The sequence below is a fragment of the Tupaia chinensis genome, unplaced genomic scaffold (genome assembly GCF_000334495.1).
Source record: "Tupaia chinensis unplaced genomic scaffold, TupChi_1.0 Scaffold144019_1, whole genome shotgun sequence".
NCBI lineage: Eukaryota > Metazoa > Chordata > Mammalia > Scandentia > Tupaiidae > Tupaia > Tupaia belangeri.
In genome coordinates, this window is record NW_006203871.1 from 356719 (window position 1) to 372239 (window position 15521).

The following is a 15521-nucleotide window of genomic DNA, read 5'->3' on the forward strand; positions in this document are numbered from 1 at the left end:
AGGGGAGGGCAGGCCCAGCGCGCCCCCTGACGGGCTGTCCAGCTTGCAGAGTTTGGGGGCCTCACCAGGGTCGGGAGGCCCGGGGCCGTCGGGCCGGCGGCTGGGGGCGTAGGCAGACTTGATGTCCAGGGAGAAGGAGCGCTTGAGGCGGTTGGTGTCCTGCAGGCGATCAGAGGAGAGGTGCAGGCCACGCAGGCCCTGCTGCAGTGCGCTGGTGGCCGGGGCAGCTGCAGGCGCAGACGGCTCCAAACTGGCGCTCTGGCTGCCCTCCCTGACCGTGGTGGCAGCACTCTCTGAGGTAGGTGGTGGTAGCCAGGGTAGTGGTGGCCCTGCTGCAGGGCCTGGGAGGGGCTCCGGAGTCCCAGGGTGGGGTGCTGGGTCACCTTGCAGGGCGGTCAGCAGCTTCAGGCTGCGCTCATACTCCAGCAGCTGGCCCAGGAAGTTGAAGTTGGGAGAGATGGATGGACGCCGGTCCTTCACAAACCTGGAGTGGCAGGTGGCTCATTGTGAGAGGCACTTCTGGGTCAGCTGCCCGCCTTACACTCCCCTGCACCCTGGCTCACCCTTGGGCACTCAAGCTGAAGTGCGCAGGGGCTGGGCTGGGCCCCCCTTTCCCTGCCAGGCAGCACTAGTAGGAGCAGTGGTTGAGATTTGGGGCCCTTCCAGTGCAGGTGGGTGGAGAGCGGAAGGGCATGTGAGTTCAGGTGCCCAGGCCCAGGAGGGAAGGAGAGGTACCTGTAGGCATCGTCCGAGGACATGCCCATGGTCTTCATGATGTATGCGATGGCGATGGTGGCAGAGCGGGAGATGCCAGCCAGACAGTGGACGATGACTTGGCAGCTGGACAGCTTGGCTTTATCTGTGGGCGGGTGGGCAAGGTGCCTAGGTGAGTGCTGAGCTTGTACCACCCTTCCCTCCTCTAGACAGGAAACCCCACCTCCCTCCTTCCAACAGCCCCAGCTCCTTGTAGCTCCTGATGCCTGAGCAGGCACGAGCACAGTTCTTCCCTGCCTCAGTCTAGCCTTCCTCCAGCAAACCCTCCCCCAACCCTTGAGAACTGGGGAGGAGCTGGAGCCTCCACCTTGCTCCACCTCACCGATGAACTCGATGGACTTGTCCAGCCAGGGCAGCAGCTTTTCACAGTAGTTGTCATTGATGGGAATGCGCATGAAACGGCTCTCGCAGATGAAGTCTGGCTTCGGGCAGGAGTTGCTGGCATTGAGGACATAGCTTATTCCATTTTGGGTCATCAGGTCCTGGAGGGGTGGGAGGACAGCAGTGAAGAGAAGCCCCCTGGGGCAGGGATGAAGGGGTGCTTCTTTCCCTTCTGTGGCTGAGAACTTTAGATTCTTGAGATTATCTGGAGCTGGCTCCTGGACAACAGAATCTGCCCTGGATTCTGGTCTGCCTGAGGGTCTAGGCCCAGGAGCCCCCCCCATCCCTTCTCTGCCATGGAGGCCCTGGGCCATATACTGGGGGATGGGGAGATGCCAGCCCTGCCCACAGGCTGTGGTGGGCAGGAATTTTATGGTTGCCTGGGTGGTGGCTTTATCCTTTTCCCTTGTCACCATTTTTAAAACACGGGATTCTTTCAGAGCTGGCCACAGGCCCAGTGACATCAGCAGTTTGGCATGCCAGCTCTACTACAGAAGGGGCTGGGAGCCTGCTTCTTCGCCCAGCCCTGCTGGCCCCTCCCCCAAGTCCTGCAGTGGTACTGGAGGTGTTGGGGGGATTTGGGTCCTTCTGTAACCCCAGCCCATGCTTATCCCATACCTGGCTCATCCATCGCTCTTCCCCATTGACCTTCAGCCCCTTCTTCCCCCTCGTACCCCGACCACCCCAGGAGCTGCTTCTTGAGCTCCTGACTCTTCCCCAGGTTGGCCAAAGGCCACGGTTGTGCACACACCTTGTTCAGTACATCTTTCTGAGAGCCCAGGTAGAGGTGGGGCAGGATGCGGGTCAGGCCCACACTGGGCACAGGCAGGCAGGGCTGCGAGAGGCTCATGGGCAGCAGGGCGGCAGGCTTGCCTTCACAGAGGCCAGGGAAGCAGGAGGAGAAGGTCGCAAAACCCCCTGCAGGAGGAGGCATGGAGGAAGCACATCAGGTGGGCAGCCAACTGGGGCAGAAGAGAGCCCATGGTACCCCACTACCACCATGGCTTAGCCGCACCCAGTGTCGATCAAGCTTGAGGCTAGCTGGCAAGCTCTGGCTTGAGCACCTGGTCACAGTGCAGGAGGGCTGCACTCACCACAGTGGGCACGTGTGCTGCTGCTGCTGCACATTGACAGCCTGCACTGACGCCCACATTCCTCCTCATGCCACTTAGTGTTGGCCCCACAAGGACGCTGCTGTGATGCCTATAAATGTAGGGTCGAGGCGGCCAGCCAGTACAGCATGCGCAGGGGCCAGCTCAGAGGCCACATGGGGGTTTCCTGTTAAGGGTGTGGATCCCACAGCCTAGGGAGAAGCAGCTCTGGCCAATCCCTCCATACCAGTGGCCTGGGGCCAGGCTGAGCCTTCCTGCCTGCCCCCTACGCTGATGCAATTCTTCTCTGGCTCCAGTTGGCTGGGAGCCCCAGGCCCTAGCTTGGGTGCCAGGACCAGAAGGCAAGGGCTTCTGAAGGGCCCTCCCTCTTCCCCAGGCATGACATCACCAACTAGAATTGGCACAGCCTGCAGGGGCATTTGTGGTCTAGTTATGGCTCAGCTCTACCCAGCGGGAGTAAACAGAGGAACCCTGGGTGCTAGAAGCACACAGGAACAGCAATGGGGACACACTCCATCGGCTAACATGTGCCCTCTGCCTTCTGTGCCCATCGAAGTCCTGGGCTGCAGGTTGGCAGAAGGAGCCCCTCTACCAGCCGGCAAGACCCATATGTGAGTCCTAGCATGTCTGACTCAGAGGCCATGTGCCATGCATGTCACAGTGCTGGCCTCAGTTTCCTCATCCAGCCTGCCATGCAGCATTGTTGTAAGGCTCAAGGAAAACAAGGACTATGAAGGCAGACCGCTGACTCAGACTAGTGACTGGACAGCATCCACCCAATGGTTGCTGCTCTTGGTAGGTGAAGTGAGAACTATAGGTGCATCCAGCTAGCCAAGCTCTGGGGGCCTCCAGGGCGAGTGGTCTCCTGTTTCTGATTATGGTGGATTCAGCTGGTGTGAGAGAACAACTGTGCTAAGACCCACCCTATCCCACCGAGGAGGCAGGGAACTGAAGCTGGCTCTCAGGCCTTGGGGACCCCCAGTGTTTTTTTCTGTCCTTGTCTGCAGAAGAGGCAAGTGTCAAGGACCTGGATGATTCCCAAGGACAGAGAAGTCTGCTGGGCTCTGCCTTTATCCCTGGCAGCTCAGTAGTCAGACCATGCAAACCACCGACACACATGCCTGCTGTGCAGGCTCCTGGACTGGAGCAGTTTCCTGGGTCTCCACTAACTCTCCACAAACTCTTCTCTAGGCCTGCCTCCTCCCTTGGCACCCCAAGGACTCTGGTGCCTGCCTTACCATTCTCAAAGGCCTAGCTGAGGCGAGGGAGAGGGGGTGAATTCTATCAAAACTTTCCTAAAAGGGGAAAGGCAGGGAAGTCTCTGAACGAGTGCAGTGACTTGTCAGCCTCCACAGTAATTCCATGAGAAAGCCTCTCAGGACCCTGCAGGTAGAGCCAGGTAGCTTGGATGTCCCCTGTAGGACCCTTTCTTTATGGATTTTAGGTCTGGCCATGACAGAGTCCAGTCCTCAGGCCCTTGAAGTGAGTGACCAGGCAGGGCACTGGGTCTGCATAAGACACATTCTCTATCCCCAGGAATCCCCATGGGCACCTTTCATCAGGAAGACCTTTCTATGCACTGCTCTGAGGGTCAGGGAGCACACCCACAGCTTGCCCACTGAGAATGGATTCCCCGATTACAGCAGGATGCACACTCACCCTCCCTCGCCCAGGGGAGAACCTGTGACCAGGCCACTCCTGCATCCAACTTTCCAGCAAAACTGCAACCTGTCACAGACAGGCTCCTACCCCTGCCCCACATCCCCCACTATCCTGCTGCAATCCCCGATCCCTGATTCCCACCCCTTCTGCAATCCTCTTTACACATGGGCAGGGTCCTAATGACCCAAGGCACAGAGACCACTCTGGTTGCTACTGCCTGCCAGGGTCTCCACATGCCTTGGGGGTGCCTCTGCTGGACTGCAATGGTGCACCATCCACCTATGGAGACACCACCAGCAGGCGTTCCGCAGCTACTTGCAACTCCAGGCTCTTAGCGGCAGGACTAGCCTGTTGCTTGAAGGGCCAGGCTCCTCTCCCAAACCCACCGTACAGGATGCCATGAGCAAGCAGTGGAGAGGGGGAGGGGGTGCATGAGGGTGAGGGTGTCACACCAGCCAGTCCTTGGACTCCAGCTGGGGCCTAGCCCCATCACCCTCTTTTGTTTTCCACAGCCTCCCCTGCCATGGAGTGAGGTCCCCCTTCTCCTGGCTATGCCATACTCATCTTCCTGGCACTCCTTTGAGTCCCCATGGAAAGGTCGCCAGGGTCCCCTTTGCTGCCTGAGCAGCAAACAGACCAAAGAGCCACCAGTGTCCTGTATCAGTGATGCTGGAAAGTAATTTCTCCTTTCCAGTTAGGTACTCCATGTTTTCCTTCTCATCCTCACTGGTTCAGAACAGAGCCAGCCTGGAGCAGCACATGTGACTGCTTCAGGGCAGGGGCTTGTGGGCAAGGCCAGAAGGCTGTCCTGAACTCTGGGTCCTGATTTGGTATCACCATGAACCCCCTCACACCATGCTGGGTGGGGGGGCTTCTTGGCTTGGCCTTTGGAGAGATGGGGACTGATAGAGATATTTGCATGGTTGAGTATCGAGGGCAGGAGAATAGGCAGCAGCTCAGCGGGTTCGAAGAGCCAGTGGGGTGCAGCCAGGTCCCAGGTTAGTGCTTCTGTGGAATCCTAGCCCAGGCCTATCCCAGGGGCTGTCCACTGGGACAGGGTTCCCGGGCTCCCATACTGTCTCTACCCGTGGCCCCAGAGAGATAAGCCCTTCCAGGCTCTGGGCTTTCCCTGAAGCAGCCTGTGAGTTAGATTCCCAGAGGGAGCTCTAATCTCTGGCTAGGGCAGTGAGCGAGGCCCTGCCCAGGACAGGGCCAACAGGTGATATGGTGGTTAAGGTGCTGGCTCCCACATGGCTGACCATGGTTTGAATCCTGGACCCAGCACTTGAGGATCGTGCCAGGCACGTGTGCGTGCTTGCCTGGGATCCTGAGAGGAGAATGGAGGAGAGGGGATTGTGGCCTCCCACCCCAAGGTCATTTCTCACTTTCCCTCTATCTCTATCTCTCTGTGTCTCTCTCCAGTGAGTGCATATGCCCTATGACAAAAACCAGAAAAGGGGGGGGAAAGCCCAGGACACTGTCCTCTTGACACCCCTTATCCCCCCACTTCCCACTCTCAGTCCCTAGACTGAACCTAAGGGCCGAGGGTTGGATCAAGTGTGTATAGTTCTGTGGCTCTGAGAGTTCACACGTGAACACCTAAGTCCCAGATCTATCCCTCACTATAGTCACCAGGGGTTGGGGACACACACATGCACACATGGGCAGATGCTGTGGACTATACTCCCGGAGCTGTGCCCAGACACGCAGACACCCTCAGCATGCCTACCCTGAAGTGGCAGGCACTCTGACATGTAGAGAGGGTCTGCACATTGTGGGCTAACCCCAAGTCTCCTAGACACCCCTCGAGGCTAAGCTCAGATGGCACCTAGGAGCCTGCCCAGTATTCTGCCTGGGATAGTCCATGGACTCCCACCATACCCCCTCAGCCTCCCTCATGGGCTGGGCTAAAGTCTCTGCCCCTATTCAGTGGGCTTGTAGCCATCTTCAGCCCTCCATGTGCTTCACCTTCCTGCCCCAGCCCTGTGGCACACTGAGACCAGCTGTAGGAGCACCAAGAGATTCCAAGCTGCCCAGGAGGACTTACGCCTCTGGGACAGCTTCTTCTGGTGGTGTGGCATGAGCTCCCTCCAGGAGCTGGTTCTACACTGTGCTCAGCCATTCCCTGCACGAGGGAGCAGTCAGTGGAACCATGGCTTGTTTGAGCCCAAGAATGTACTAATGTAAATGTGGCCCAGGGTGGGGACAGGTGGGAGGTGGGTCCCTGCCTCCAGTCTGGGGTTACCTGGTTGGGCTGCTTCTGGAGCCTGAGTAGCCCTGGGGGGCCCTCTGCTGGAGCCCCCAGGCAACAGCCATCATTGCCTGGACTGTTGAGATAACCTGCACTCTCCAGCCAGCACTCAGCTAGGCTTTAGCGGGAGCTCCCTGGTGGGGGATTCCTTCTGGCTCAGAGGGGAGTTTTCCTGAGGTTGGGGAGATCGAGACCTCTGCCTGCTCCCTCTGACCAGGAGCTCTGGCAGGGGAAGGAGGCTCAGTCTGACACCTTCACCATGAGCCACACTTTGGGGTTTCCATTTGTCTACCTCCTCACCAGCTATTGAGGGGTGGGGCCACATAGGAGGAAGCCCTGAAGTGTGGGTACAGCATGAGAGGATGGTAGGGGCCCTGGGAACTCCAGAGGTGCCAAGATCTCCTCAGCAGAGAGATCCTCCTTAGAGGTCTCTACCACCCACCCCCAAACTGATAGTGGGGGGAGAGACACAGGGAGGAGAGGGTGTCTCTGCAGCCCCCTGGGGTTCTTCTGGGGCTCACCTGTGAGGATGGCCACGCTGTCGAAGCAGCCGTCCAGCTTGCTGAGCAGGATGGACAGGAAGCTGTCTGCAGCTAGCACGCTGGCATCCCGTGTGCTCTGGTCATAGACCACCACGTCCTGTGGCTCCTCGCTCTCTACCTGGGGCCGTAAGGGCAGAGGTCAGGGCATAGGCAGCCCTCTCCCCTGCCATTGCCCACTACCACTGGCTCGAGGAAACAGCAGGAGCTCAGAGAGAAGAGGGAGGGGGCTCTGTTATTTTGCTGCCTGCAGGGAGTGCAGGCAGTCTGCCACACACCTCCTGTCCTTTTCACCTGCTGGGGCACACAGGTAGGCTCACACCCAGACAGCTGTGAACACCCACGGTCACCAAGGGGTCTGTGAGAGACAGGGGGCTGTGCCCTCTTCAGCCACACTTTTATGTACCCTTGCACCAGTGGAGAGAAGGGACGCTTGTGGGTGTCCACTGTGGGCAGGCACATATCAAAGAGACCTAGGTAAGTGTGATGTGGTCTCCAAAGGGCTCATGGAGTGACAGGAGCACACGGGCATGGCCTCCACTGGCTCCCAGGGTGGCAGAGGCAAAGGGAACCTTATTCTCATCCCTTATTGGGATGCCTCGGATCTGAGTTTCAGTGGGGCTGACTGCTAAGCCAGTGTGTCTTTCCTCCCTCCCAGACTCTTCCCCAGCACCCAGTGGAGAAATTGAGGGGGAAGCAAGAACCCTCCTCTTTCCCCCTGCACCACCAGTTCCGGCAACAGCAGCTGGAAGCAGGGGTTTCTCCTGCTCCCTCCAGGCACTCAGCCATAGGGGTAGATGTTGAGCAGCTTTTGCTCAGACAGCAGCAGATCCTGCACCCCCACCCCCCACCCCCAAGCACACTCAGCCCTTAAGCCAGCTGAGCCTCCAACCCTGGCTTGCCCGATGATGTCACCAGCAGCCAATAGGATCACACTCTGGCTGGGAGTCCTCGCTGGGGGTGATTAATCACTGGATTCCCCTCATTGGAGGCTGTAGGGAGCCCGTTCTGGCCTTAGGGTGGGGGGACTTCAACAAGCAGTCATTCCAATCGGAGTGTCTCATGTCCTAGCTCCGAGTGGGACAGGGCAGTGACTGAGCACCTTCCCAAAGCCTCAAAGCCTCAGGGCTGCTGGCATGCCCCGCCCCCAGGTGGTGGGAGAAGGAGGTTCCACCTTCCCTGTCATTGGCCAGCTGGTCCCTCCCAGTAGCTGGATTCCATGGGTCAGGGGAAGAACAAGCTGTCCTCCCTACAAAGATGTTCATGGGGGCTGCAGAGAAAATTCTGGGTCACTAAAGATTCCAGGGGAGGGGGAAAACTGGTGAACTGGGGACATGGGCTGCTCATATGAGTCTACCGTGGCCTCTGCTACCCCTCTTGTCCTCACTGCAGCTAGAGGGGTGAGACCCAGCTGTCCTTGCCCTCAGTCTGGCCCAGCTGCCTGTGCCCCACGTGACCCCTGAGAGTGTTCACATCTGCCTCATCCTTTCACCACTCCTCTCTGAGCCCTGTGCTGGCCTGGGATAGTCTTGTCTCCTGTGTGGGGAGACAAGTATGTGTGTGGGGCAAGCCCAGCCTTCCATGCAGGAGCTGAATTATGGCCTAGACAGGGTCAGGAGGCCCTGGGGTGGGGGAAGCTGGGGACATGGTGCTGACAGGAGGGCCTCCTGAGGAGGGACACTTGTGCAGGGGGAAGGGAGCTGCCCTACAAGGGCCCCTGAGCTGTGACCCTGAGGAGTCCAGTTTGGGCAGAGGAGGGCCCGGTGCACCCAGCCAGGAGATCCTCATTGACCCTGGAGATAGGTGGGAGATAATGGGCCTGGGAGCTGACAGAGGTAGGGTGCCGTGGGTACCTGGCTGCGCACAGCTGGCTGGATGAGCTCTGCTATGGTCACCTTGCCCTGCTGCAGCCGCCGCTTCACCAGCTTGGAGCAGCAGATGTTGACAGAACTCAGCACGTGCCAGCTGTTGTACTCGACGAAGGAGCGGCTGTCGATGACCAGGGGCCCCCCGGGCCCTCCCCGCAGCAGACTGGCCAGCTTCTTGGCATCCATCACCTTCCTTGGGAGCCGGTCCCCGGCCATGGTGGACAGTGGGCAGTGGGGAAGGGTGACTCCTGAAGCGAGGAGGGGGTGCTCCAATGGCCAGGGCGTGGCCTTGAATTTGGAGTGCTCTAGCGCATGGTGTCAAACCTGTGGGGAGAGGCACACAGTCAGCAGCTCCAAGGGGCCCGAGGGGTGGCCCCTGGCCTGGCATGTGCGGTCACTCATCCTCCGCCAGAATGAATCAAGGTTTCGTCGCATTGGCAGAGTCTACAGGAGAGACCGTTCAGGCAATGTGCCAGCCCCCCGCCTCCCCAGCTGGATGTAGCAAGACACAGGAGAGCAGGGGGAGGGGATCAGGGCGGGACTAGGCTGAGCCAGCAGAACAAGGCCCAAGGGTCCTTCCTGGGCCTCAGGGTCTGTGGACGCCATGCATTCCAGAACACCTGTCTCATCCCTGACATTCAGACCTCACGCCCTTCTTGCTTCTGCAGCTTCCCATCCCCCAGGACCCCCGCCAGCACTTGCCCCTCGTCCTCCATTCCTGCATGGCCTCTGCCCTCCCTTCACTGGCACAGCATGGGTAGGCCAATCGCCGGAGCCTCATCTCCAGGGCAGCTCCATAAGCCGATAATCCAGGCCCTGTGGATGGCAGGGGTTGGGACTACCTCCACTAGCTAATGGGCTCTGGAGGTGGGTGGACAGGCTGGGCAGGGCACTCAGACATAGAGGCGGGAGCTCCTTTGCTACTGCCATTGTCCCACTTCGCTGCCTGCTGCTGCACAAAGGGTCTGGGGGGCGAGTCCCCAGCTCCCTCAGTGAGTGTGTGTGTGTGTGTGATGGAGGGACACGGTGCTGCAGACGGGGAAGCGGCCTGAGGTCTAGGAGGCCTCACCAGGAGCTAGTAGATCCCAGGATATGTGGGTGGAAGACATCCTAGGATGACGGAGTGTCTGGAACCCTTGGCGGAGGGGTATGTGGAGGGAGCAGGAGGTGGCTGGGGATCTGGGCACTTACCGGTGACCAGCCTCTGCTTCCCGCTACCCTTCAGGTCCGTCTCCCTGGCACCTGCCAGGACTGGTCTCTCTAGGCCCACCCACGCCTCCTAGCCTCCCAGGAGGCACACAGCCTCAGGTTGACAGCTTGCTTTACATACAGAGGAACTGAAGACTAGGGCAGTGGTGGGGGCAACCCAAGGTAACACATAAGGACTACCCCCACAGCTGCCTTCCTACTGTGGTCTTCTCAACACTACATCCCTGTCCCACTTGGAGGGCAAGGGAGACTGGCACACAGATATACCCTATGGAAAGGGGACCATGGGAGGCAAAGGCCCCCTCCGTATGCCCCCTACCCACAGCTACCTAGGATGCTGGGGTGAGGCACCCCGAGGACATCTTACATGTCACAAGCAGTGACAGAGACAACAGTGGCAACTGCCACCTTTTCTAGACAACCCTTCCCAACCCCCAACAGGATCAGCTACTAGGCTAGTGGGTGCAAGGGGCTGCTGGAAGAGTTCCCAGAGCAGCAGGCACAAGGCAGAGGTGGGCCATTGCCCCAGCACAGTCCCTTCCACTACCTGGAGTAGGGTAGCTCCAAGTACCTTCCCTGCCCTGGAGTCCTGGCCTGAGCTCTAGGCTTTCCTTCCTCCAGACACTTTAGACTTGGCCTCTGCCTGGCCTTTTCTTCCTTGGGCACATGGCATCCATGCCCCATTTCTACTACCCTGCCTGCCCCAGGGATCCACTTGCCCGACAACATCAGCCTCAGGCTGAGCTGTTGAAGCTGACACCAAGGGAAGGCCCCAGGAACCTGGCCAAGAGCTGGGTCTTGAGGTTCCTTTCACAGACATCTGAACTGCAGACCCGCTCTCTAGTCTTCCACACTGGGGGGCTAGAGGGCATAGCCAGTGCTTTTGCCCCTCCTAAGAGCCATGCCAAGCAAGTTTGACAACAGGGCCTGCCTGCCAAAATGGGTCTCTGACCTGCCGAGGCCTGCTGAAGGGGGGTCAGTGTCCTCTTCCTGTTGAAGAGCCTATGGGGATCTCTGATTACTGTGGGGGGAGTCCCTGCCTGCCAAAGGGTGCCCGATTCAATTTTTTTTTTTTTGGGGGGGGAGAGGTTTTTGCTATAGGGCACATGCGCTCGCCTGAGAGACAAAAAGAGACAGAGAGACAGAAAGCGAGAAATCAGCCCCCAGGGGGGATGGCCACGCCCCACCCCATCTCCTCCATTCTCCTCTCCAGATCTTGGGCACACACGCACACGCACCCGGCGTGAGTTTAAGCCACTGGGTCCAGGACTTGAACCACGGTCGACTACATGGGAGTTCAGCGACATAGCCATTACGCTAACTGCTAGTCCCACCCGATTTGATTTTGAGCTGTTTTGGGAAGATTTTCCTAAGTTCTCACCTGACTCATGTATAGTGTGAGGCCATGACCAACAAGCCCCAGGCCCATGAGAGATCGAGAACAGCTTATGGTCTTCCACCTGTCATCCTTGCAGGCCTGAGCAGGGTCTCAGTCCTTGGACAGTGAGACCAGGATCCTGATAGGGCTGCATGGGGTGGAGACATGAGTAGGAGGGGTCTTTAGCCAAGCCCCTGTGCCCTGTTACTGTGAAGCCTCAGTGTTCCCACCAGTGAGGTGGGGGTAGATTGTCTCTCACCTAAAGCAACAGAAATAAATAGCTCTCCCAGTGGAAGGACGGCAGAAAGGCATCCTCCTCCCAGCAACCAGGGCCTGACACAGCACTGCCCTCTATTACTTAAACTGCCCTGAGAGAAACCAGGGGCAAGGACACTCCACAGAAGAGCATCCAGGTGGAGAGAGCAGGGAAGATGGGTGGGGAGGTCTGAAATGTGCAAAGAAGGATGGGGCAAGGGCACATCTGGCAGAGCTGTGGGCAGGGGTTGCAGAGGTGGGCAGACTGGCTTACCACACCCTGTACCTGGATCCCCGGCCCTGCCTCCTAAATACAGAGGAACTGGTACTTGGAGCTGGTACTGGGTCCTATTAACTGCTATAGTATTGTTATTTGCAGCAGAGAGGGACTCATTAGCAAGTTAGCACCTCAGTTGTCGCCATAGCAACAGCAGAGGTGCCAGGCAACTGCTGCTCCTGCGGCAGCAGCAGGCAGCCGCTGGAGCAGGCCTCTCTGCAGAGTGGGCAGGTCGCCCCCACTTGCTGGCTTCCACCCACCCGCAGCAGGTGCCCAGTATCTTGGGCCTGCCGTGACTCTTAGCCATCCTAATGAAGCCCAAAGCCTGGTGGGGTGGATTTCCCGTCTCCCCACCCCCTGCCCTACCTAGTCCTAACCTTGCTCTCTGTTCCCTGGATGTACCTCACACATGCTCACTGACTGCAGCCCGCTCCCCACAGCCTCGGAGGCCTTCTCGGCACTAGCGAAGTCTGGTCAGAGCGGCCCCTCTCTCCTGCGGGAAGCCTCACCTACAAGGTCCCTCACCTCTGGCCTCCTCTAGATGCTGCATTTCAAGGCCCACAGCTGTGCCCAGAGTGGGCTGGGGGTGGAAAGCAGAGACACTCAGGATGCTCTTATTTGGTCCTGAGTCTCCTATTCAAGGACCCATTTGCTCAGCTCTCCCACCCCAAGCTCAGGTTTCAATCCACTCCTAGGTACTCTATTCCAGAGTCTGAGGATGGGTGGGAGGGAGGCAGGTTGGGGGTGCCTCAGGCATAACTTCACAGGGCCTCATATATTTTGAGCCTAGGAGACAGCACTTTCAAGTCCAAAGTCAGAAGGCAGCTCATCCCAGGCCATAGCCCTCTTAGGAGGCATAGGCAGCCCCCATTCCCCTGGGAGGCCAGGTACACAGCACCTACACTGCCTGGCTCTTGTGTCTACATGCATGGTGCTCTCTGTTTGCCAGATAATGTCACTTGGCACCTTGACTGTGCACACAGGGCTTCACACCCCCCCCCACACAGGTCACCTCAAACTCCAGTGCAATTATTCAGGTGAAATATTGCAAAGTGTGAAAGCATGTGCAGAGGCATGTGGCACTGGATGCACGCTGGGGCACACACACACTCACATACATACACGCACACACACACATCCTCACCTTCTGCATGCCAAGTCCCCAAGAATCCCAGGACACCTGTATCTCAGGTGCCAGTTCGCAGATGTGCCTCCATCCCAGACTTCTGTGCCCAGAGCCTCCATCTGGCATATCTGTGTCCAGAGCACTGACCAACTCAGTGGCAGAGGACCCCCTACCTCTAGTGTTAGCTGTCAGGACTGACAGTCACAGGGGATGGGGACATGTCTTTCATTCAGATGGTGCCTTCAGCCCCTGCCCACACCTAGGCAGGTGCTCAAGAGGCCAGCAGTGGGGAACCCAAGATGTTGAGATACGCAACTCACTGTATCCTTGGGCACCTCTGGAGGCAGAAACCACCACATTAAGGAGGTCGGGAGAGACTGGTGAGGGGGCACCTCTCGGAGGAAGGGCTCCAATGCTCACATGGGTCAGCCTCCATTGCCCTCATCCACTCTCACTGAGCTCCCCCACATGCCCCTACCCCCCAGCTTCCTAGAATGAGTGGGCCAGGACCTGAGTCACCTTTCACTCTGTCTCTGCCAGGCCAATGGCAAATCCAAGCAGAGTCAGTCCAGCCTGGGGGAGCTGTGGGCCTAGGAGCTAGTGGGATGAGATGGAGCTCCCTCCCACTTACCCCGTTCCCAGAAATGGAGTCTGGGCTGAGGCTGGGGCAGAAGGGCTTGACACCTGGGGCAGTGAAAGTGGAGTCTCAGGACTTGACATTACCTCCATTTCTTCAACTCCCACCTGGCCTCTTCTAGACCCCCTCATCTGCAGATCTTTGCAGCCCACACTACATACCTGGGCCAGCCCAGGACTGCCACTGGCCACTGTGCCCTGTGCTGCACTATGGGCCAAGCCACTGCACTGAGGTCCAGGCCGAGGTGGCCTCAGACCCTACAGTCCTCGTGGCCAGAGTCTAACCATCTGTCTCTTGCTGTGGGCTTGGCTCTCTTCCTTGCTTTCTTCTAGGAATTGCTCATCTAGACCTCCCTAGACCCCAGGCAATTGCCCCACCTGGGCACCTGTCCGACTGAAACTTCTGGGCACATGGTGGCCATCTCAGCCCTGGAAGGGATGTGATAGTGGGAGAAGTCCTGGTACACACAGATTCTAAGCTCTGTGTTTCTGTTTAAGGAACTCTCTTCCTAGAGGTGGCCTCTTCCACCCAGCAGCCTCCCCAAGGTTGTTGGCAGGAGAGAAATAGAACCATCCCAGCCACTCTTTGGAGTACCAGAATCCTGAGGCTGACTGCAGCAAGAGGTATTCCAGCCAGACTCCAGGATGGACTCCCAGCTTATGGTCACATGATCTGCCCAACAGTGGCGACTGCTTATTTACTGAGAAGCAAACACATGGAACTCTGACCTGCTGCAGGGTGCAGGCAGAGGCACTGGAAGCTCTGCTTACGCCCGCCCCCGTCCTGGGAGCAACAGGGTCTGAGGGTGGGTGGTCTGCACCATAAGTAAGCGACAGATGTGCAGGGTCTTCAGACCTCCACTCAGAGCCCTAGGGCAGGAGCACTGAGCAGACATTACACTGCTCCTCTGGCCTGCAGCACCCCACCCCCCAAGCTGCACAAGAACACTGCAGATGCACTACATCTTGCCACCCCCTCCTCCATCCACAGGCCTCCCCGCACACATACACTTCAGTACCAAGGCCCCTAACTCCCTCCAGCAGAAGCCTGTCTGCCTTTGTAGCAGGGAGTCAGAAAGGAAATCCTCCCACTAGAGATAACCTGGTGGGGGCCGGTCCTGCTGTTGCCCCCGCTCCAGGTCAGACCATTGTGCACCTCCCACCTGGCCTGCTCCCTGCTAGGGAGGCTGGTTGCAGGCAGCAGGCCTTGCAGTGTTCGCCCCTCCCCCAAGCATCGCAGCTCCCTCTGCAGCAGGCGGGAGGTGGTCTTTATTCCGCAGAGGCCCGCTGAGCGCCCAGAGGTGGGAATGCTTGGGCGTCCGGGCCAGAGAGGGGACATGGACCTACAGCCCTCCCACCCCACATGGAACAAGCCTTTTCCTGAGTCTCCCACGGGCCAAAGGTTGCCCCTCCTGTGACCAAGGCTACGTTGCCCTTGTCGGCTCTGAGTTAGGGACCACCTTCTCCAATTCAGGCCCCAAATCTACGTGCCATAAGCGCCTGAGGCTTGCGTAGGGGCTGGACAGGTCCAGGCTGGATCTCGAATGGCCCTCCTAGGTCTTTAATTTTTGTCCCCTAACTCCTTCTCTCCGAGTAAGAAGGAAATGCTGGGAATAATACGGCAAAGCGGCGACCCGCCGAGGGCTGGACCGGGTCCACTGGGTGCAGCGGGGGACTGGGGAAGGGCTTCTTGGTTCGTGGCGTCTTAGAGAGCCGAGGTCAGCGGCCGAAGCCCTGCACCCTGCGGACCGGTACCGCTCACCACTTGGGCAGCTTTCTCCCGGGCGCCAGCCAGACGCAGCCACCCCTGAGCGTCTCCAACGCGGCGCCCACCGGGCCAGACTGGGGGCTCCGGCTCCACACAGGTTAACCTCCTCCTCGCCAGCACCCCTGACCATCCCCACGGTCCTCCGGTTTCCGCCCGGCAACCCCGCTGCCCTCGCTCACGCTCGCCTCTGGGGTTCACCAAGGACCCGCACCGCGCTCAGCGCGCCCACTCGGCTATGCCGCCCATGGGCCCAGCCTGGGCCAGCGTAGCCGGGGTAGGGGCCGG

General features: G+C 58.8%; 1 protein-coding gene across 1 annotated transcript in view; it reads right to left on the bottom strand.

Moving 5' to 3' along the window:
* DUSP8 (dual specificity phosphatase 8) overlaps window positions 1-15521 on the bottom strand; it is a gene marked incomplete in the record, with an annotated part of 16906 nt that extends 1385 nt beyond the window's left edge. The window contains 7 exon segments of the mRNA XM_014583077.2: window positions 1-484; window positions 736-859; window positions 1097-1256; window positions 1907-2073; window positions 6702-6840; window positions 8573-8911; window positions 15407-15521. Of these exon segments, the coding sequence (XP_014438563.1) occupies window positions 1-484; window positions 736-859; window positions 1097-1256; window positions 1907-2073; window positions 6702-6840; window positions 8573-8803 (1305 nt within the window).